Source organism: Euprymna scolopes, chromosome 36, assembly GCF_053919585.1.
Source record: "Euprymna scolopes isolate OS-2025 chromosome 36, ASM5391958v1, whole genome shotgun sequence".
Classification (NCBI taxonomy): Eukaryota; Metazoa; Mollusca; class Cephalopoda; order Sepiida; family Sepiolidae; genus Euprymna; species Euprymna scolopes.
Genome location: NC_136517.1, coordinates 76,904,856 through 76,930,636, shown reverse-complemented (window position 1 = coordinate 76,930,636; position 25,781 = coordinate 76,904,856). Strand labels below are relative to the sequence as shown.

At 32.1% G+C, this 25,781-nt stretch overlaps 1 protein-coding gene across 4 annotated transcripts in view; it reads right to left on the bottom strand.

Moving 5' to 3' along the window:
* Nucleotides 1-25,781, bottom strand: part of LOC145260617 (sodium/potassium/calcium exchanger 4-like) — a 605,323-nt gene that overhangs the window by 8,014 nt on the left and 571,528 nt on the right. For all 4 annotated transcript variants that reach the window (XM_080118926.1, XM_080118928.1, XM_080118927.1 and 1 more), the window contains one exon: nt 16,305-16,417. In XM_080118926.1, the coding sequence (XP_079975052.1) occupies nt 16,305-16,417 (113 nt within the window). The remainder of the gene's footprint in view (nt 1-16,304; nt 16,418-25,781) is intronic.

Genomic DNA, 25,781 nt, shown 5'->3' with positions numbered 1-25,781 from the left:
ATAATTTTGGGTTTGAGATTAATTGGGAATTTATAGTAAATAAGTTTTGTAGTTGAAAACAATGGTAAATTAATAGCAAATAAATTTGGGTTTGAGATTAATTGGGAATTTATAGTAAATAAGTTTTGTAGTTGAAAACAATGGTAAATTAGTAGCAAATAATTTTGGGTTTGAGATTAATTGGGAATTTATAGTAAATAAGTTTTGTAGTTGAAAACAATAGTAAATTAATAGCAAATAATTTTGGGTTTGAGATTAATTGGGAATTTATAGTAAATAAGTTTTGTAGTTGAAAACAATAGTAAATTAATAGGAAATAATTTTGGGTTTGAGATTAATTGGGAATTTATAGTAAATAAGTTTTGTAGTTGAAAACAATGGTAAATTAGTAGCAAATAATTTTGGGTTTGAGATTAATTGGGAATTTATAGTAAATAAGTTTTGTAGTTGAAAACAATGGTAAATTAATAGCAAATAATTTTGGGTTTGAGATTAATTGGGAATTTATAGTAAATAAGTTTTGTAGTTGAAAACAATGGTAAATTAATAGCAAATAATTTTGGGTTTGAGATTAATTGGGAATTTATAGTAAATAAGTTTTGTAGTTGAAAACAATGGTAAATTAATAGCAAATAATTTTGGGTTTGAGATTAATTGGGAATTTATAGTAAATAAGTTTTGTAGTTGAAAACAATGGTAAATTAGTAGCAAATAATTTTGGGTTTGAGATTAATTGGGAATTTATAGTAAATAAGTTTTGTAGTTGAAAACAATGGTAAATTAATAGGAAATAATTTTGGGTTTGAGATTAATTGGGAATTTATAGTAAATAAGTTTTGTAGTTGAAAACAATGGTAAATTAGTAGCAAATAATTTTGGGTTTGAGATTAATTGGGAATTTATAGTAAATAAGTTTTGTAGTTGAAAACAATGGTAAATTAATAGCAAATAATTTTGGGTTTGAGATTAATTGGGAATTTATAGTAAATAAGTTTTGTAGTTGAAAACAATGGTAAATTAATAGCAAATAATTTTGGGTTTGAGATTAATTGGGAATTTATAGTAAATAAGTTTTGTAGTTGAAAACAATGGTAAATTAGTAGCAAATAATTTTGGGTTTGAGATTAATTGTGAATTATAAGTAAATAAGTATGGACTTGAGTACAATAGTAAATTAATAGCAAATAATTTTTGGCTTGAGATCAGTAGTTAATTAATAGTAAATAAGTTTGGATTTAAGAGTAATAGTAAATTTGTATCAAATAATTTTGGGGTTGAGATTAATAGTGAATTATTCGTAAATAACTTTGGAGTCAGGAACAATAGTAAATTAATAGCAAATGTTTTTAGATTTGAGATTAATAGTGAATTAATAGTAAATGAATAGCAAATAATTTTAGGTTTGAGATTAATAGTGAATTATTAGTAAAAACGTTTTGAGTTGAGAAAATAGTAAATGAGTAGCAAATAATTTTGGGTTTGAGATTAATAGTGAATCATTAGTAAATAGGTTTCGAGTTGAAAGCAACAGTAAATTAATAGCAAATAATTTTGGGTTGAGATTATTAATGAAATAATAGTAAATAAGTTTGGATTAAAGATTAATAGTAAATTAGTAGCAAATAATTTTGGGTTTGAGATTAATAGTGTATTAATAGTAAATAGGTTTTGATTTGAAAAGAATAGTAAATTAATAGCAAATATTTTATGGGTTTGAGATTAATAGTGAATTAATATTTAATAAATGTGGAATTGAGTACAATAGTTAATTAATAGCAAATAATTTTGGGTCTGACATTAATAGTGAATTATTAGTAAATACGTTTGGAGTTGAGAGCAATAGTAAATTAATAGCAAATAATGTTAAGTTGACATTATTAGTGAACTAATAGTATATAAGATTGGATTTAAGAATAATAGTAAATTAGTAGCAAATAATTTTGGGTTTGAGATTAATTGCGAATTAATCTATCTATTATATCTATTAAAAGTAATATTGTCTGTGTGCACATTTCCCTAGCATACTACTCTGTCAATTTTTAATCTATAGACTTGAGATTTAACAAAGGGGTTAATGAGATTAGGGAAAATCTTTTTAATTGGATTTTGGCTGAGATTTTGCTGTTAAGGATTCAAAGTTCAACGATTTGAGCTTTGAAAACTTTACCAAACTCCTCCCTCCAATTTTGTGTCCAAAAACTAGAAATTTTAAATGTAGGTTACCTGTACATGAGTACAAACTTCTTAATATATATATATATATATATATATATATATATATATATATATATATATATATATATATATATGCATACAAAGTTATTAAGAGTACATAGGGACCGGGAAAAGCCAGGCCGAACTGCTAGTATATATATATATATATATATATATATATATATATATATATATATATATATATATATATATATATATTATTGAAAAATCAAACATATATATATATATATATATTATTGAAAACACACACATATATATATATATATATATATATATATATATATATATATATATATATATATATATAATGGGTGCCCGGCGTTGCCCGGGTATTTGGAGATGTATGTTGAGCAAAAAAAAAAAAGTGGTCAATTTTTTAAAATTTGACGCCTATTATGACCCCTTAAAATTTATTGTCTTGGGTTCAAACTGAGTTATTAAGTAAGATCCATGTCCAATAAACCTATATCTACAATTTCAAGTGTTTAAACCGAAAATTGTCGGAGGAGTTTGGTAGAGTTCTCAAAGGTCAAATCGTTGAACTTTGACCCCTTAATCGCCAAATCTCTGGCCGAAAACCGATCACATCGATTTTCCCAAATCTCAGTACCGTGTATATCAAATTTCGAGTCTGTAAACACAAAATTAAGAGAGTTATTGCGTAGGGAATCGATACACACACAGACGCTTTCACTTATATACATATATATATATATATATATATATATATACTTCTCGACAGTACTTCGCAAACGAAGATTCTATGAAGGTTTTTTTTCACTTTTTTTTGATAGACTTGTGACTGGTGACGACCAATGGATCTTTTTATCGAAATGTTAAGTGTCGTAGACAATGGCTTGGTAAAGAGGAAAGACCTCAGTCACAGCCGAAAAAAGAACTTCCTCGGAATAGGGTACTTCTTTCAATGTGGTGATATTGCCAAGGAATAATCACTTTTGAATTGTTATCACCTAAAGCAACAATTAATTAAACAAGTAATTAGAGCGTTTCAACCAAGCTTTGAGGGAAACAGGCATGCTCCAATGAATCGAACAGAGGTGATGTTTCATCAGGACACTGCACGACCCCACACAGCAAGAATCACCCCACAAGAGACTGAAGAACTTGATTGGGAGAAAATTCCTCATCCACCTTATTCCTGACCTTGCTTCTTCAGACTACCATTTTTGATTCGTGGCTTACAAAATTATTTGGAAAGAAGAGCTTTTGTAATGCAGAAAGATGTTGAAACTGACACGTGTGAGTTCTTTCAATCAAAGCCAAAAAGATTTTACAATGATGGAATTAATAAGCTTGTTAACAGATTGAAGGAAGTCATAGATAATTAGGAAAAATATATTGATGATTAAATCTTTGATAAAATGTAACATTTGGTCATTTCTTTTGTTTATTCATAAATTCGGACAGAACTCATGGGATGACCTGATATATGTATTGTAGGCATTTGTAATATATATATATATTGTAAACAAATCGAGCGGAGGTATTTCGGACGATATCAAAACATCGTTAAACTCACTACTTGTTCAAGCAGCCGCCAATAGCGTAATGGTTAGAAGCCTTGACTGCCGTATAAACGGTCGGGTTTCAATCCTGGCTTGAGGTAGTTGCCTGTCTAGCTGCACTGATGAGCTGTGAAACAGCGAAACAGTACTGTATGTGGATGACTATAGTGCTCCTCACCTTGAGTTGAGCATATTGAGAAGTGAAACACGAATTACCATTAGCATATAAGCGACGCTCTTTGTGTAAACAAATCGAGCGGAGGTATTTCGGACGATATCAAAACATCGTTAAACTCACTACTCGTTCAAGCAGCCGCCAATAGCGTAATGGTTAGAAGCCTTGACTGCCGTATAAACGGTCGGGTTTCAATCCTGGCTTTAGGTAGTTGCCTGTCTAGCCGCACTGATGAGCTGTGAAACAGCGAAACAGTACTGTATGTGGATGACTATATATATATATATATATATATATATATATATATATATATACGGCCTCCGCTATCGAGCCAGAGATGTCTCGTGTCGCGGGGTTCGAATCATTCGACTGGTAGTAATCGTGACACCCTGCACTGAAGAATCCCGAAAGGATGAAACACTAGTGTCTGTAGGTATTTAATTATTATAGTAAAAAAATAATTATGACAGCCCCTTTAAGAAATTCGTTTCTTATCGTTGAGCACTTTCAGTTGAATTAAAAGTCGGTCAATTTAGCTCTTATGCGTAGATCATCGTATAACGATTTGATCACTGTCTGTCTGACGTAATGAACATTTAAATTAAAATGTTTAAAATTCAACGCTATTTCACACGGTTAATGCTAGCCGAATGGATACGGCCTCCGCTAATCGAGCCAGAGATGTCTCGTGTCGCGGGGTTCGAATCGTTCGACTGGTAGTAATCGTGACACCCTGCACTGAAGAATCCCGAAAGGATGAAACACTAGTGTCTGTAGGTATTTAATTATTATAGTAAAAAAATAATTATATATATATATATACTAGCCTAGGTGGCCGGTGTTGCCCTGGTGTTTGGAGGTGTGTGCTGAGCAAAAAAAAAAAAGTGATAGTAGGCAGGCAGACATGAACCCATAACGCGCAGAAGGAAAAGATAGTGAAAAATAAACCTGACGTCTTCGCTGTTGCGTCCATCTCTAAACCGGAAGTGACGTAATTTTAATTAAGACTAGGCAATCGAAAATACGAGATGACTTTCGAAAATATCGGCGAAAAAGCGACCCCTCCCTGTAGAAAAGTACCCAGTCGAGGGTGAAGGAATGAATGTTTTAAGCCAATTTTTCAATATTTATCGTCCGAAAAGTCGAGCTTCAAAATGATACAGATCTCATGAAAATCCGCTGCCTGTGTCGAAAGTTTTAGGCAGACATACAAACATACATACATACATTTAAACAGACAGGTGAGATTTATATTATAGATTACAAATGCCTACTTGGTAATGATCATTTAGAAGATAATGGTAAGTTCATTTTGTCAATACGTATGAACTATATATATATATATATATATATATATATATATATATACATATATATATATATATATATAGAGAGAGAGAGAGTTTTAGAGCAGCGATAATAGAAGCATAAGAAAAATTAGAAATCGGATAATTATTTGGTGTCCCACCCCCGTTTAATCTGTTAGCTAAACCCAAACTTGGGCATATATTTTGTAATTTTTTTAGTCCTTATTTCCAGTAAATCGCCCTGTAATAAAATAGTGAATACAAATAATATAAAATTTACTTACAGATGTATAAACTACTTTGAAAATATAATTTAGAATCAAAACAGTGATAGAATTAATAACACACAATATAAGCAACGACAATAATAGGTGTGTAGTTGAAGAGATAAAAATGAATGTCCTCTACAAGAAAAATGTTTAACTAAGTATAGTTTAATTGAAAAACATGTCCTCAGAAAATAATCCTAGTTTGGAAAGAAAAGTACATGTTCTGATCTTAAGGCCCGATATAGAAAAACAATGTAATAATGGATGTAATAGCCGAGACATCGCACTCTTCAAACACATCTTGTCTGCTAAGAAAACTAAATAATACTTGTACTAAGATTAAGCATATCGAAGAAAACCTCAACCTCGCCGCTATACAACCTCACCTATTTACTTTGTCTTAATAAAAAAGTTGTTATTATGTTGTTCCTGAGTAAAGATAAACTACTGAATCAAATGTGTGAAATGGTTACAAACTGTAGGCACTCCAAACACTATGGTAATAACTTAGAGAGAATTCACCATAACATTCATTATGTACTTTGCAGTATGACAACAATTAAGGGTTCCTGACTAAGCATACACCTTATATTACTTAACTTTCTAACAGTGGTTCGATTAGGTTTTAATCTAATTAAAAAAATATTAGCAATTTAATTTTATAAACCATAATGAAAAAGGGGATACTTTACGATGAAATCCATCAATTCAATAAGACTAGATGACAATTAGTAATTAAACAAATAATAACTATGAATGAATTGAACAAGCCAAAACCTATATAGTTCCTCCACTTATGCCTTTGATTTTAGAAAAAAAAATAGCCCCAAGAGTGTGTTTTTCATCTCTATAACACTCTGGGGCTCAAGCCAGAATTTTCCCAGGGTCAAATATTACGTTTCCAGATATATATCCATGTGGTCTACTTTTGGGTAATTTTCAGTAAAATGTAATGGTCGGAAAGGATTCTATGTCCGGAAAGTGCTATCTTTGGACATTTTGGCCCCTTTTGACCTGGGGACGCCACCGGAATTTTTCTAAGGTCAAATATTACATTTCCAAATGTATATCTACGTAATCTTGCTTTTGAGTAATTTTCAGCAAAATTTAATGGCCAGAAAATATTCTATGTCCTGAAAAGTGCTATTTTGCACCATTTGGCGCAATCAGAATTTTACCAGTATCAAATATTACATTTCCAGATGTATGTCCATATGATCTTTCTTTTGGATAATTTCCAGCAAAATCTAATGGCCGGAAAATATTCTATTCCTTAAAAGTGCTATTTTGGGTCATTTGACCCCTTTTGGCCCCCTGGGGACGCACCCAGAATTTTACCAAGATCAAATATTACATTTTCAGATGTATGTTCATGTGATCTTCTTTTTTGGTAATTTTCAGCAAAATCTAATGGCCGGAAAATATTCTATGTCCTTAAAAGTGCTATTTTGGTCAATTTTGACCCTTTTTGATGCCCTTGTGATGCAAAATAAAATAAAAATCCGAGAATGTTACATTTCCTCCCTTGAGTAGTTTTAACTTCATGCAAAATTTCAGAAAAATGCAATGAGTAGTTATTGAGAATTTTGTGAACGAACGAACGAGGGCGAATTCTAAGGTCCAAATCCGACTAAGCGGGTGAGCCAATAATATCTGTTTCTATTATTCTAATTGTAATATAGTTTTGTGAGTGTACTATTTCTTACATTATTGTTATTATTCCAGAATTTTGTTTATTAAGATTAGCTTTGAGGAATTTTTATATTTCTTTAAATATAACGTTTATTTTTTTATGTATACGATTGCTAGGTTTAGTATATACATATTTTAATTTTCTTGAAAAAGGATTTCGGCCTCAACAGAAAGATGTTCAACAAAATGTTTAACCATAAAATTTACCAAAAACTATTAATATTAAACTATAAAAAGAAAGATACTAGAATTTAAGCAAAAAATATTTTATTTCAACTCAATCAGATGTGCCTTATGCACTAATAAAAATGCAATTGGCATTTTGTTGAACTTTTTAAGATTTTAAATATTTATAAATTTTCTTATTATAAAAAACGATTATTATATTGATTATAATTTTTTGACAGAAGAAATAAAATGAATATAAAACATTAGAAGAACAATGCAAAATTATCCAATTATATCAATAAATATTAGTAAATTGTGTAAATAAATCTTGAAAAAAAATGATTATTTAGTAAATTGATTTTAATTTATTGTTCATTTAAAAAATATTCAAATATTTTAAATCACTTAATTGTCAGCACATTTTTTCATTATCAAAAAAGATTATTGGATTATTTTTAATTTGCAAAATAAAAACCGGCAATGAAAAAATCGTAAATCAGCAAAAATTAATAAATTGTTTCATTATAAAAAAATATTTATATACTACAGATATAATCTATGTTTAATTAATTTTAATCAAGTAAAACAAATATTTTCTTATCAATAGCATTGAAATAAAACAATCGTTTTTGTTATGATAAAATTTAATGAATTCGCTGATTCTGGATGTTTTAACTGTACTTCTATCTTTCCAAATTAAAATTAATCTAATAAATGTATTATTATGACAAACTTTATTGATAATTTAGTGACTTTAGATTTATCTTATGATTTAAAAATTTGTCTTCTAATGTTTTTTATGCAATTCATTTTATTTCTTCTGTCAAAAAATTATAATCAATATAATAATCGTTTTTTATAATGAGAAAATTTATAAATATTTAAAATCTTAAAAAGTTCAACAAAATGCCAATTGCATTTTTATTAGTGCATAAGGCACATCTGATTGAGTTGAAATAAAATATTTTTTGCTTAAATTCTAGTATCTTTCTTTTTATAGTTTAATATTAATAGTTTTTGGTAAATTTTATGGTTAAACATTTTGTTGAACATCTTTCTGTTGAGGCCGAAATCCTTTTTCAAGAAAATACCTAACTTTTTAAAATTCTATTCATCAACAACGTAAGCAACAATAAAAATAATAGAATTATATTTATTAATTAATAATTAATATGCTAATGATCACAGGAAAAGTATTACATAAAAAAAATTTACAGAAATTTGTTTTAAATTCTGAATTTAAGTGATTCATAAAAGTGCTATCGTTCGCCTGCAGGGATACAGTTATAGCCCCATACCACGCTGATTGGGAGGTTAGCACTCAAGTTTTTGCTATTTCGATTGGATATATGGTCTGATTTTTCTCAATTATTTGTTTCTTTTATATTTTTCAAAAGAAATGCCAATATTGATGGACGACATTTTGGAATGAAAATTAAAATTATATGAAATATTGGTGTCACTGATAATATTTCACTTATTATTCTAAATAATGCAAGTAAAATGCCCAAATCGACTTTCATAAAAGTGAAGAATATCTGGTTTTACAATGAAATTTCTGCAAAAAAAATTTATTGAAATATATAATTTCGGAATTAATTCATTGAGGATCGTAATTTTAAAATAAAAATCTATTTTTTTGAACACACACATATTCCATTGCAGTAGAAAAATTCTATTTCTAGTGGCTTTTTGCAAATGCTCAGTATTTTGTTGACAATATTTGCGAATTGAAGAGTCATTTTTGAGATAAATTTTGAATTGCTTGAGGTAAATAAAATTGTTGTTTTTTTAACTCTAGTATCTTCCTTTTTAGAGTGTAATACTGATCAATAGTTTTCAGTAAAATAATTTTCCGGTTAAAATTTTATATTACATTTATCTCTTGAAGCAGAAATCGTGTCTCCAGTTTAGTTATGATTCATAACAGTGCTATTGTTCGCCTGCAGAGTAACAGTTACAGCCCCATGCCATGCCTAGGTGATGGTTGAATTTTAAAAGCGAAAACCACCACTATTTATTTCTATTGAATGTATGACCTTGTTTTTATCAAATGTTTGCTTCCTTTATATTTTTTCAAAAAAAATGCCAACAATATTGGACATTTTGGAAGGAAAATTGACATTATTAGAAAAGTTAGTGTCACTGACAATATTCCACTTAATATTATTTCTAACAATGCAAGTATAATGCCCAAAATCGACTCTATTCAAAGTGTGCAGAATAGCTGTTTTTACTTTGAAATTTGTTCCAAAAATATTTTGTTTTTTTGTACTGAAATTCATAATTTCAGCATTAATTCGCCGAGGATTATAATTTTCAAACATAAATCTATTTATTTGAACACACAAATATTTCATTGCAGTAGGAAACGTTCTAGTGACATTTTCCAAGTGCTCAGTATTTTGCTGACATTTGATACAATGTTTGAGCACTGAAGCATCAGTTTTGAGCAAACTTTTAAATTGCTGTCGACCATCAGTAGGATGAAGTTGAATAACTAATCTCTGTGGTATTCCAGCAATCTGCAAGGTTTGGAACCCACAGCCAACTTTAAAGGTGCAATTACATTCACTATCTTGTAGTCTTTGGCAGTTTTGTTTGTGTATTCTAAGACATTTCATCACTTTACTTTCTTCAAAAGTGAATAATTGTTTGGCACTGTCAGGGCACTTGTTTATCAAAAATTCCCAAAATGCAATAGCACATTCTTGTTGGCCACTATTAAAAACGCCTCCGATTGATTCTCTAAGATCAGCAACACTGTGAGTGCCAGGGACAAGCAATCTTTTTAATTGCTGAATTGGCAAATCAATGTTTGGAATGCTTTTAATGATGTTAGACAACAAAGGAAGGTGGTAAATTGTCTGAACAATACTGTTAGCAAAACAAGCATTTCTTTCATTGATCAATTTGAGGTCCAAATTATTTTGAGAAATTGAATTGTCTATTTTTAGCCATTTTCTATTTGGACTATTATGTTTTTGCTTCAAATCATGATCTATAACGATTGTTTTTTTTCGTTTATAAGTCTGTTTGTACAATGACAAACTTTGAGGCATAACAGAACAAGGAGGAAGCGGTGGCAAATCAACCCTGTCTCTTTTGGCCCTCAATCTATTATATTCAGTCCATGCACTTTTGTTACACATGGTCAATTTATGAGGGTCAAGGTCAATCAAATAGACATTGCACAGCTTTCTAGCACGTGACAAAGCTACATAGGCCATTCCATCTGAAAAGACATCAGATCCCAAGTCAACAATGATACCATCGACTGAAATACCTTGGGTTTTGTGGACAGTTAAAGCATAGCTGAGTGACAAAGGTATTTGAGATCTAGTCACAAAGAGTCAAGGAGAAAGTTCATAGTCAGCTTGCACAAATTCAACATTGACTGCATGATCCATATGATCAAATTTTACAGTCACAGCAACAACTTTGCCATCTTTCATTTGTATTTCAGTGACTGTACCCATTGTACCATTGCAAAGTCCTTTTTCAATATCAATATTTCGACGCAACATGCATCTAGCACCAATTCCAATTTTAAGCACAGTTTCAAGTCCAGCTGTGTCAGAAATCTTTTTAAGTTTAGAAGTTTTTGGTGTCTGTTTTGATTTTTTTTTTTGTTACGGTTTTTTGTCTTAAGTTGGAATCAGTTGCTGAAATTTCAATGATATGAATATTATTTTTTTTCAACATTTTATAATTCACTTCCTCAGCAGATTCATTTGTGGGTACAATGCAAATAATATGCATTTTCTTTTGCAAATTTTGCAAAAGATCAGTAACTTGATCAATATTTGCTTTTTGTTTAGGATTGATTCGATGCCTTTTCAAGATCTCAATATCCTGATCAGTTGGTGACCCAAGTCTTATTCTGTTAAGAATATTAACAAAGTTTTCATTGTCATCTTTTTATCGCACATTTATGGTCAATTCATCATAATCGAAATATGACCACAAATTTATACCAGCAATTCCCAAATTTGATTTTCTAGCATCTTGAATAGATATTTTGGAAAATACAGGTTTTTCATTAACAGGTGGAAGCTGAAATAAATCACCAAATGCAACAATTGACATGTTTGCAAATGGATACACTTGTTTCCTAATATCACCAAAAACATCTTGCAAACGTTGGTGAATAAATGCTAATTGCAAGTGACTAACCATGCTTATTTCATCAATAATGAATAATCTCACATATCCAAGCATGGTTCTCAAACTTTTTATTTTATACTTTGATAATGGTTCATATTTAGGTGTAGAACCATGCTGCACATTTAGTTGAAAGACTCTATGGCATGTAGATCCTTTCAAAATGTAAGCACTGACACCAGTAGGAGCACAAATAACTACACTGGGTCCATTGATGGCAGGATATGTGAGAGTAATTTTATCTGCCAGTGCATTGATCAGAAAAGATTTGCCCACATCCACAAAACCATTAATAAATTTGAGAATTTGTGGACAATCGTCACAATTGCACCTGTGAATAGGGTTTTCCTCATTCCAATGAAGATTTTGTTGCTCAAGTTTGGAAATAATTTCATTATAAATTTCTTTTTGAATGAAATTCAATTTTTGCTCATTTTCTAAAACTTGAACTTCAGTGACATGTCTGATTTGAGGCATATTCAAATCAGCTTCATTTTTATCTGCCTCTTTAGCCATATTAGGATCGCAATCAATTTGATCATCATCAGCGTTATTTTCATTTTCATAATTTTTAGATTTTTGCTCTATTTTTTTGCTTATTTCAATAGCATCTTTAATTATTTTCTTAATACTTTCATAATTTGTCATTTCAGACAAATATGGAGCATTTTGATGTAATGATTGCTCATATGATTTACAGGTTACAAATTGGCATATTTTGTTGTAACATAAACCTCAGTGTGAAATTCATTTTCATTTGAAAAGGATTCATTGTAAAGGTCAGAAATAGTAGCATCCCTGCTAACCTGGTAAATTAACTCACTATATATTGACCAGTCCCCTTCAAGTATTGCGATGTCATATTTGTTAAGCCATGTTCCAATCGACAATAATCGATATATTTTTCTGATCACTGTTCTCAGGTGTTGCGAGTGTGGTGACAAGAGTTTCAGCAGGGCCAGCTTGTCCGTGCAATCACTTTGGCCACAGCAATAAATTCTATCAGAATGCATACCTTTGCAACTTTGGAAACTATCCAATTTCTTCCTCATTTGAGCAATTGTCAAATTCGGACTCAAATCAGACAAATTGTTATGCAATCTTTTAGCATATTCCAATTTCTGAGCTGAGTCTGGACAGCCATCTTCGATTCTACACAGACGAGTCATTGATATTCTGTAGTCACTGTTATTAATTTGATTTTCATTGTGTCGATGAAAATTAGCATCTTTGCTTGACATTTCGAATTTGCAAGTAAATTTAGATGCTGTTTTTCTATGTTTATTTTTATATTTGTTATAATATGCTTTTGCACAAATTTTTTCTCTATTTTTTTTATAATACTGGGCCATTTTCGCATGCATTTTTTCTCTATTTTTATTGAAATATTTTTTATTTGACTCTTTTTGCTTTTTTTTATAAGTATCATTATTTACCGCTTTGAGTTTTTTTTTTTATAATTCTGAACTCTTTGTTTTATTTTATCTTTATTTTTTCAATAATATTCAGCTTTTCTAGCTTTTTCAGCAATTTTATCATATACTTTTTTATTGCCATCATTCATAATATATTCTTGACAGGCTACAAAATCACTGCAATACCACATTTACTCCAGGGGGGGGTACTACGTAAGTCCCAGGAGTCCTACGTAAGTCCCTTATAGTAAAAATGTTGGTGCTCATGCACTAATTGTAACACGCTATTATTATCTTAATAATATAAAAGAAAGTAAGAATTTTATTGACACAGTATTTGTAAACAAACAACAACAAAAAAATAGTACGCTTACGTGTTGAAAATAATGCAAGAAAATGTTACATGTAATATTTTACACAAATACTGAACAGTGGCCCTCCCCTCTCTGTCTGTCTGTCTGTCTCTCTCTCTCCCTCTCTCTCTGTGTTGCTGTTATTATGGTAGTACGAATAGTGATTTGTTTACGTTGTAGTGGAAAATATATCTTGCATTATTTACAAAAAGTTGTAAATAATGCAAGAAAATGTTACAGCCAGTTACAAAATTAAAAATGATAATAATATATTCATAATATATTCTTGACAGGCCACAAAATCACCGCAATACCACATTCACTCCAGGGGGGGTGTCCTACGTAAGTCCCAGGAGTCCTACGTAAGTCCCTTATAGTAAAAATGTTGGTGCGCATGCACTAATTGTAACACGCTATTATTTTCTTAATAATATAAAAGAAAGTAAGAATTTTATTCACACAGTATTTGTAAACAAACAACAACAAAAAAAAATAGTACGCTTACGTATTGTAAATAATGCAAGAAAATGTTTCATGTAAGGAGCTGCAACGCAGACATTAACAACTTTACAGATGTGTGTTTGTTACAATTTAACGTCTGCTCATTCGGTAATAGTCGGTAATTTTCGGTGGGCGGTGGTGAGCATGAATGGAAATGCGGGATTTAAACTAAAGTAATTTAGCAATGGTAGTAATGTAACGGATAATCAAAAATAGGGGAAAAATCAGTTATGTAATATTTTACACAAATACTGAACAGTAGCCCCCCTCTCTGTCTGTCTGTCTCTCTCTCTCTCTCTCTCTCCCTCTCTCTCTGTGTTGCTGTTATTATGGTAGTACGAATAGTGGTTTGTTTACGTTGTCGTGGAAAACTCTGATGAAACTAAAATCCGGCAATTTTTATTTTTTTAATAACGGTATTAGTATCAAAATATCTGAAAATGATATCTTAAACTAAACAGAAGAATGTCAAGGTAATTATTGTACTATTTCAGAAAATGTTCAATAAGTATGTCTCAAGTAAATTAATTTTTTATTTTTTCTACCGGTACCCTACGCTGGATTACACAATAGTAGTCTCTAAGTAACATTTTGTTTGTCTCGCAGTTACTTGCGAGACTAATTAATAGGTTTAAATACGAAATTGTCTTTTAAGCCCGACTCAAATAGTGGTGAACATTCGATTTGAGAACGTATTTTTAATTATAGCGCATTATAATTTTATTATTGTATTATTTATTATTAATTGTTATTAATTTGCATAACTGTGTTTTCACGGTGATGTTCTGTAAAGGCACTATTTGATGAGTGTACGTATTATATGTTGTGTTTATTAAGTTTTGATTTGATAATATTATGATTATATAACTTTATAAATTTTGAACTATGAATATTTGAAGAAGTTAAATTTATATCCTTCTTAATATATATTAATAGATCTCTACTGTTATATAATAGTCACCTTGTGTATGTATGAGTTCCTCATAGGTTCCGAAACAGCTGAGCCTATCTTTTGCAAATTTCACACAAAGCTAATATATATGTCTGGCAGTGTTCTTAGATATAGTTTGTACATAAATTCATTCGATAAGTATCGAAAATCGAAAAAGTCTGATCTTAAAAATAGCTTTTCTCTATTATAGATAAAAAGAATAATTTTTACAGGGGAATATTTTACGTTACACCGACAAGGGTGATAATAAAATTTCAGCAAATCATGTAAAAAAAAAAAAATAAAACACACACACACACACAAAAAAACAAAAACAACAGATGTATTATAATCTGGAGATATAGTTTAGTGGTAGAGCATTCGACTACAGATCGAATGATCCCCTGTTCTAGCTGGAGTTTATCTCAGCATTTTATGCTATTTTTTCTTATTAATGTATTTAATTTATGATAAAAGAAGACATGCCATTTAAAATCGCTGCAAATCATTTTTTCGTTTGCGTATTTTAAAACTAAACATTAATCAGAAGTGACTCTTCCAGGTCATTTATCGTCAAGCCCAAATATCAGCTGACGTGATATTGTAAACAAACACAGACGGATTTTCTTTTCTTTTGCGAATTAGTCCACTGGGCAAATTATCCCTCGTAATATATAATAATCAAAAGAGGATTGATTCTATAATAATACATACGCAATCTGTATAAATAGAAAACATCATGCTTAAGCGTCTTATATGACCGGGCAATGCCGGGTTACCAGCTAGTTTAGTAATAAGTCATCTAATTATTAGTTGTAAATTAAATTCTAAATAGATTGTTTTAAAATTGCCTATGATATTTTAAAACTAATAGTACAGAATAATGACAATTAACATCAATGAATGGGTGTATATTATTACTAACTGTTTCCTATATTATGTGTATGTAAACATTTAATATACGTTGAATCGTATGTGGAAGATATGGTTTTACACGTGTCTTCCTCGTAGGTTAAGTATATATGTGTCAGTCTAATATGTTGGGGCGGGTGAGAGGCTCTCTCTACTCGTAGGAAACCTGAATGGAACGTTTAATGAAGTTAATTCTTAGCTTCCTGGTTCTGTTCGGTCAGTTTCAGTCTCAGCATTTTTTTCAATTATCAATCTTTTCAATTAAGCAGTGCTAAGGTATTTACCCGTTCAACATCTAGCGCTTATATACGGCATAATCACGTTGACACACCGATTCCCGCTGAATCACTGAAGTTAAGCAACGTTGAACCTGGCCAGTACTAAATGGATTACCATTTTGGACTTCCAGGTGCTAAATGTGCTCTACGCTTATGTCGGCATTGTTTCCACTCGTTCTGGACTTCTCCTTGCCACTGGACTCAAACAGTCCCGATTCAAAAGAGGTTTAGTTGGAGATTGTGCAACCCTTGCCTCAAAAGTACACGCGCAGATACTCCTACAGAGGGTATCCTTTGTCTTTCGAGACTGAACGGAGGCATTAATCTAGCGCTTACCAAAATGAACAAAGATGAGTTAGGATAAATGTTTTAACTTACAAAAGATCCTGGGTTAACCATTGCGGTTTGGATAAACCAAGGAAGGGCAAGGCCAAGTAGAATATCGAACACGTTACTCCCGATTGAATTGGAAACTGCCATGTCTCCCATACCTGTAAATAGATTGAGAATTCGACAGAAAAAATGAACCTTTAGAACACAATTATGATTTCTAATAAAGAAAGATTGATAATAAACAAAAGGCAGGCATAATCTGATTCCTCTGTAGCAATCATATAGTCTTATTTACCGTTAGATTTTTCAGGGATGACGAAGCTACAAGCTTTCAAAATTATTCTCGGACTTCTATAGCAGAGCACGTATGAGTGCAGTGGAAAATATAAGCAGCAACGAAGAATGGCCAACATGTGAAGAGATTATCAGCAGCAGCGGTCGAAAAACTGTCGATGCTAATTAGGAAGTGTGCGCGAGAAGAAGAAAACGGTAAAAAAAGGAGAAAAAATGCAACAGGTGCTCAGACAGAAAACAAAGTCAGCGTTGAAGGAAATGGCTGTGTAAATGCGAAGGTGAGGTCGGAAGGAATAAAAACGCAAGCAGATAAAATGGACATGTAGAAGCGAGAGACTTTTAAAGTGATATTGAAACAATAATAACGGTAATAAAAAAAAATTATTATTAATTTATTTTTATTGCGGACTATTATCCTTACCTTTTTAGTTGTTCTTTCACGATGTTCCGGCCAACTATTCCTCTGGCCTTTGCCACCTTACCACCTATCCCGTCAGGGTTACCACCTGACGAAGGCCAGAGGAATAGTTGGCCGAAACGTCTTGGCACAACAACTAAAAAAGATGAGGATAATAGTCCGCAATAAAAATAAATTATTGAATAATATTCCTCTCAATAATGAATTCCAATTAGAATTATGGTATATATATATATATATATATATATATATATATATATATATTTATATATATTGCATTGTGATTCAATGAATTTCAAAAAACCCTTATTGAAATGAAGTGGTTGAGTTTCATATCTAAGATTTTTATTATTCTAAGCAAGACAAAGAATACTGTAGAAAATTAATCTCCTTAACCTATAGGGTTTCTATGTCTACCATCTCATCAGAGGAGAGAAAATATTAGCAAATATTTATAAAGGTATGTACTCTATTTGCTAAATCAGCGAGACAGCGGGGTTACTGTCCTTAAGAGTATATCTGAGAAAATTGACCTCATCCTGTCTGCTCATGCTTCGGCTACCATTCACATTTGTGGTGACTTCGATGTCCATAATGTGGAATGGCTGACCCACTCAAATAAGACAGATGATGAGGGGAAGTGCTGTCATAATTTTGCCATTGCCTATGACCTCACTCATATTGTTCATGAACCCACCCGTGTGGCCGATACTAATGGTCAGTATGCAAGCCTTCTAGACCTTTTCCTCACAACTTCCCCTGAGCTATGTTCATGTTCCGTTCTATCTCTCCTGGGATCCTCCGATCACACAGTTGTATCAGTTAAGATAAAAATGAAATACAATAAGTCTTCAGATGTACCTCTCCACCATACAGTATATCAATACTCTATGGCTGACTGGGATAGCTTCCGTACATTCATATCTGATCTACCTCTGCATTCCATGTTTAAAAAGGATGTATCCTCTATAGTATCAGACCTGACCGAATAGCTAATTGTAGGCATAGACCGATTCATACCATCCACAAAATTCCAACAAAAACCTAACAGCCAGCCATGGTTCTCCCCAGAATGTGCTGCTGGCATTGCGCACAGAAATTACTTTTTCCATAGCTACCAAAGTAATAGATGTACTGAGACTAAAGCTGCCTTCAGGACTGCCAGCAACCAATGTAAAAGAGTAATAAAAAATGCAAGAGAATTATATGCTCAATCCGTCAAATCCAAAGTAGCTGTGCAGCGGCTTGGTTCCCACCAGTTTTGGCAAATAGCAAACAGGATCCTGAACAGAAGCGTGCGTTCTATACCAACCATTATCAATGGACCTGAGGTCATCTCATCAGCATCAGACAAGGCCAAACTATTTGCCAAGAACTTTGCAGCTAACTGTACCCTCTGCGACGAAGGTCATCAACTCCTCGTATTTCCTCCTACAACAGACAACGCACTATCCAACATAAAAATATCTGTGCACGAGGTCGCCAAACTAATCAAGAACCTTGATTCCAGTAAAACAACTGGCCCTGGCGGCATTCCAATTATAGTGTTGAAAAAGCTTCGACCAGAACTTGCCCCCATACTTACAAAACTGTTTAAACGTTGCCTTAAGGAGAAGTGCTTTCCAACACTCTCGATAACCTCGTCAGTATGCCCTGTATTTAAGAACTCAGGTGATAAGTCATCTCCCTCTCAGTACAAAATAATAAGTCTCTTGTGTGTCATGAGCAAGTTATTGGAATCCATATTAGATAAAGAAGTAGCCAACCACCTCAGCAGAAATAACCTTTTTAATGACATGCAATATGGTTTCTGTTCTGCTAGATCTACAGCTGATGTGCTAACAGTTATATCCCATAGGATTCCTTTCTAGAGCAATTGCTCTTGACATATCAAAAGCCTTTGATAAGGTATGGCACAAGGGCCTACTTCGTAAGATTTCTAGCTACGGTATAACTGGAAATGTTTTCTCAATAATTAAATCATTTCTCTCTGATAGGTTCATAAGAGAAGGGCAGCAATCAGAGGCTCACAGTATTAATGCTGGAGTCCCTCAGGGGGTCCATCATGGGCCCAACTCTCTTCCTGATCTACATCAATGATCTCCTAAAACACACACTTAAATCATTCGTTAACATTTATGTTGATGACACGACCATCTACGGCAACACATCAAAGGCCGTAAATAACAAAGCTCTCTCTGATTCCCTCTCCTCTGATCTTGAACGCGTGGTTCAGTGGGGGAAGAGATGGCTGGTTACTTTTAATGCATCTAAAACGAAGCTCCTAACTTTACATCATCAACGCTCTGTTCCTCATCTAGCATCAATTGAAATGGATGGCTCTCGTCTTAGGGAGGCTTCATGCTTTGACAAGCTCCTGGGTTTAACCTTTACTCCTGATCTGAAATGGAACACGTATATCAAGTCTGTTACCCGGGCCACTGGGAAAATGGTGGGATCCTTCTACTGCTCAAGAAGATTTCTCACTACTGATACAATTCTCTATCTCTATAAAAGCCAAGTACGTCCAAATATGGAGTACTGCTGCCACATCTGGGCAGGAGCTTCAAAAAACAGCCTATCCTGCATTGACAAAGTACAAGATAGACTTCATGGCTTGGTGGGGGATGCTCTCTTCTCTTCCCTGCAACCACTCTCCCACAGAAGAGATGTTGCGAGCCTGTCTTTGTTTTATCGTTACTTCCATGGCAAGTGCTCGTCCGAGCTCCAATCTCTGGTCCCCCCTCGCCAATCCTATATGATAAACACCCGTCTAGCTAAAACCACTGTCAGTAATTTCCCCCACTCTTTATTTGTGTCTAATAAAGATGCCCCTATTTAAATTTTTTCTTTTGCTTACATCTGGACACTAGTTCATTCTTGGTATTTGTTATGGGTTGGTTGAAGATGATGATGTTAACTGCTTTAAATTGCAAAATTTGTCCCCTGAGGCATATGATCTAGATTTATTAAGTATGCTCCATTTAATTGAATTAGGAAATGTTCCTAACAATATAAATTTCCTCACTAAGCACACAGCCCCCTACACAATCCCAAACCAAAAACAATTTAATAAGAATAGAAAAGTAAGACTAAAAAAGCCATTTGATTCAGTCTTCCTTTCAGCTCCAATGTAAAAACTTACATTCCGAAAGAATTTTTCAGAATAGTGGAAAAATCTTTTAAATACCCTCATAAGTATAATACCATATTAAACAAAAACTCCATAAAAATTTCATACTCCACAATGCCTAATCTAGCACAGACAATAATTTCAACAAATAACAGGAAAATTAAATAGGCGCTGGATATAACAATTGACCCAATATCTAGTAACAAATGTAACTGCCAAAATAAAAATGAATGCCCTCTTAATAACGATTGCATACACAAAGACGTGGTATACGCCTGCACAGTCACGCAATTACTAAAACATGCAAACAACCAATCGAATGAGGAAGACAATGAACATAGTCGAAGCATTCAGGACGCAAACATACATAGGGAAAGATATGGTGAGGGCTCTAATAATAACAACAGAAACAATAACAGCCAGGCTAACATATCCAATAATATAATTCCCTGTGAAGACCAGAATAGGATATACCAGCACCCGAGCTATGAATCTCCAGGCCCTCTCTTAACCCAGGCCCCCAAATATAAGACTCAATAGCAATGGGACCGATGAACAAATAAACACTAATAAAACAAGGAAAACATTCACGTATATAGGTGCATCATCAAACTTAATAAAAATAAGAATCTCAAACCACCTACATTCCTTCAGAAATGAAAGATCTCAAAACAATGATAATAATAGTGCAACCTTAACTAAATTAATCAATAGCCTAGAGGACAAGAAAATTCCCTATTCAATTAAATGGAGTATACTGAATAAATCAAGATCATAATCCCTAGGGAATAAGTTTTGCAATCTTTGTATATCCGAAGCAGTTAACATCATCACCTTCAACAAACCCATAATAAATACCAAGAATGAACTAGTGTCCAGATGTAAGCACAAGAAAAAAATTAAATACAACCATCTTAAAATAAAATCACATACACTCTCTGTATAAATGAAAATGGGTAAAAACATAATACTAAATACACTTCAGTTTTGACTAAATCTAAACCAAAACTTTGCTAGATAGGTTCTTAATCACCTCTTCTAACCCATGTAATAACTTTCTCTTATTGTTGATGTACATGTTTAGAAGGGACATCAGCACATTAACATACTACACTTTAATTTCTTACATCTAATTATAATAGTATTCCCAAAAACATGTAGCTTCCCGATTAAAGAATTTATAATTTCGCCGCTATCTACTAACCAGAAAAGTAGTAAAAATCCCCCAGTGCAAGGTAATTTCCAGATCCGCATATATAAACATAAAAGAACTATACTCAATGATGCGTCATTCTTGTTGTAAAGTAATTAAATTCTATAGCCATAGTTACACAACCCTACTTTCTCATCTTCTTAATGTCAATTAGCAGTGTAGGGGCTAAAAATTGGTTTTCCTTTTTATGATAATTGTTTTATCGTTATTTCCATGGCAGGTGCTCGTCTGAACTCCAATCTCTGGTCCCCCCCTCGCCAATCTTTCACGAAAAACACCCGTCTAGCTGAATCCACTGTGAAAAATTTCCCCCACTCTATATCTGTGCCCAAATCAAAACGCGGATTCCATGAACAGAGCTTCTTTCTTAGAACTGCACGCCTGTGGAACTCTGTTCCGTCTGCCTGCTTCCCTCCGGACAACAACTTGGATGTCTTCAAGTCCAATGTAAACAGATTCCTAATGAACCGCCCCCTTAATTAAACACTTCATCAAATCTCCACACTAACGTAATGTACTTGCAATAACCCTTATCCATGAGTCGCTTCCGGGCCTTGATAAGTGGTGATCACTGTGTAAAAAAAAAAGTTATGTTACCCACACTGATTATTATTATAATTAATAGTATGACTATTTGTCTACTTTCTTTATGTCTAAATCTATACTTTTGTATATATGAATGTATATGTAGGTATATCTGGGTGTGTACGTATGGATATATTATGTAAGTGTGCGCATTTGTGTATATGTGTATGTGTACGGGTATATATATATATATGTATGTATGTATGCGTGCATATATGTGTACATGTATATATATATATATATATATGTGTGTTTCATATGTTTATATGTAAGTATGTGTGTATGTGAATACAGGTGTAGGAAAATTTCCCAGTTAAATATTATTAAATAGTATAATGTTATGTATATAACCGATCTTTAGACACTTTTCAGTAAGATATTATTATTACTTTATCATTTTTGTTTTAGTTTATTTAACATTGAACTATTACCGTAAGGATTATAAAATAAAGATAAAACGTTCTATTAATACGATTAGCCTTGGTTTTACATTTCACTCATAAGCCTTAGTATATTCTAAAACTTTATTTCAATCCTCCCATTTAAGGGAAACTATAAATGCGTATAAAATTAACAACAATAATAGCACCTTATGAATAGTATATATAATTTGAGTTTACTGAGCAAATTCGATTTAAACTCCCAAAGGAATTTAAGATGAAACTAGTATAAATCTTGAATAAACGCATTATTCTATTTGCGCTTTGGCCTCTTCTTTCTATTTTTATTTTTATTTTTATTCTTATATCTATGTTTCTTTTTGTTCCCTTTTCCTTCCCTAGCCCTGTCTCTGGTGCCGGGAAAACTCGTCCCGGGAAAACTCGTCTCGGGAAAACTCGTCTCGGGAAAACTCGTCTCGGGAAAACTCGTCTCCGGAAAACTCGTCCCCTTTCGCTAGGTAGGAAAACTGGTCCCTTATTGAATAAATATCGATTGAAAACACATTTTATGATCGTTCTTGAAGGAGATATTGTTTTTTAAAATAAACTATAGCCCCACCCATAATATTTTTAAAAATATATTTTTACTTGTTTAATGTTTTTTTTTGTATTTTTAATAAAAGCGTTTATTATGTTCATAAACGAGACCGCATATTTTTTTTATATTAATATAAAAAGAATTTACTTATATACTGTTGTTTATAAAACGGTAAAATCGATTTTTCTACCTCGCCGACTATGTTGCTTATTTAATTTATTTGGAATCGTTTATTTGGTAAAGAAAAAACCCCCAGAAAACAAACAAAAAACATGTCGGTCGAGTGTTACGGGAGAACGAGAAATAATGCCCGGTATCTTAGGGGGTCTTGATAATCGCTAAAAAATAGAAAATTAAAGAAATTACTGAGGGAGATTTGGTTTTAAAAAGAAAATAATAAATTTTAATATTTTTTAAAATATAATTTAGAGAGAGAGGGGGGGGATAAAACCTATATCTCCCTTCGTAAAGCAACCAACAAAAAATGAAATTAAAAAGATTCTTGATAAACGATAGCGGAGTTTTCAATAAAATTGATTAATAAATTTATTTAGTGATTACTTTCTCTCTTAATGATTGGTTTTAGAATTTTGAAGTAAAAATTTAAAAAATTAAAAATGAGTTAACGAGAGATTGTTAGCACATGGCATCTCTCGCGCCAAAAAAAATATTTCGCTTTTAATTTATTAGTTAATTTTTGCAAAATTTGACAGGACGACAATAACTGTTGATAATTGATAAAATCATAATTTTAAATAACGCATGAGTGCATTATGACAGAAAACAAAAACATAACAACAAAAAACTATCATAATTAAAAAACAAAACCAAAAGCGTAACGAAAAATCGAATCGCTCCCTGTTTTTTAATTTTTGGGTTTTGTTTTTTTTATACAAAAAACATCGTTAAAATAAGAACAAAAAAAATTTGTAATTAACTTTGTATGAACATAATAAACGCTTTAAAATAAGTTAAATCACTAAGAACTTAGCCAGTTAGGTAGAAAACGGACACTTAGAAAATCGATTTTATTTAAAAAAAAAACAAAAAAAACATTAAACAAGTAAAATTATTTTTAAAAAAATATTATGGGGGGGGGGGCTATAGTTTATTTTAAGAAACAATATCTCCTTCAAGAACGATCATAAAATGTGTTTTCAATCGATATTTATTCAATAAGGGACCAGTTTTCCTACCTAGCGAAAGGGGACGAGTTTTCCCGAGACGAGTTTTCCGGAGACGAGTTTTCCCGAGACGAGTTTTCCCGGGACGAGTTTTCCTAAATTCCCTGTCTCTATATCCAGTACACAACCTGACCTCAATTAAGCGACCGGTCAAACTTTTTTATGAGTCTTTGAACTTTATTTAAAAGAGATATCTATTCTGCTATATATATATATATATATATATATATATATATATATATATATATATATATATATATATATGTGTGTGTGTGTGTGTGTATGTATGTATGTGTGCGTATGTATGTATATATAGATATATATGCACAGTTGTTCACCCCATTTCTTACCTTTCACCACTACCTCCTCTCCCTACAACTAACACCTCACCCCACTAATAATAATATAGATTCTAATGATAAGGCTTCCACCAGACTTTGAATTATTTTCGCTGGACCCACAAACAAGTTTATACAAGAACTTGCCCGATTCGGATATCTACTCAGCTATGCGGATTACCCAATATAAAACTTGGATCTTATTACCCAACTGCTGTAAAGAACGTCCAGCATGGATTTTACCACGCAATCTGGATCTACAATTTTCATATCCTTTTCTTCAATTCCTTTTGCTACAGGACGTCTGATCAATTTATTTTAACTTTGACTTTCCATGTGTCACTGACTTTAGCAAATAGGGTACATACCTTTATAAATATTTGCTAATATTTTCTCTCCTCTGATGAGATGGTAGACATCGAAACCCTATAGGTTAAGGAGATTAATTTTCTACAGTATTCTTTGTCTTGCGTAGAAATATGAAACTCAACCACTTCATTTCAATAAGGGTTTTTTGGAATTCATTAAATCACAATTTAATTTATTTGCTCTATCTTGTATATCGAGCAATTCTTATTTACATGGGATAACTTATAGAATATTACTGCCAGTAATATTTTGTAAATCTTATAATCCTAGGTTTCCATACCAACTGATTGTTAAATAAAAAATACTCTGAAGTATATATAAATATATATATATATATATATATATGTTATATATGTCTATATATATGTATATATATATATATATATATATATATATATAAAGTATATATATATGCACACACACACACATATATATACATATATATATATATATATATATATATATATATTTATATTTCATAATGTTTTTAGGGATACTTGGACCGACCATGGCGAATATTTTTGTGGGGTTTTATGAAGAGCGCTTACTATCTGGACCCATAAAACCATTAGTGTACTTCCGATATGTTGACGACACATTCTGTTTATTTAATTACCAAACGGAAGTAAACACCTTTTTCTCCTTACTCAATGTAATGCATCCCGCGTTAAAGTACACCTATGAGGGAGAGTGCAATTCATCCATACCTTTCCTTGATGTATTGGTAACAAAAACGCCATCTAGTTACCATACATCTATATACCGCAAACCAACATTTACAAAATTGTACACTCGTTGGGATTTATTTTGCCCTAAAAAACGTAAGATAAATCTAATTTGGACCCTAACACAACGTGCCCTTATGATTTGTTCCAAGTTAAAAGTAGATGAGGAATTGGAAACAATTACGGATACTTTATCCAAAAACGGGTACCCACTAGATGTGATTAGGCCAGTTATTTAAAGGAAATTCGCTGAATTCTCTCGAATTAAAGAGAATATAGTAGCCA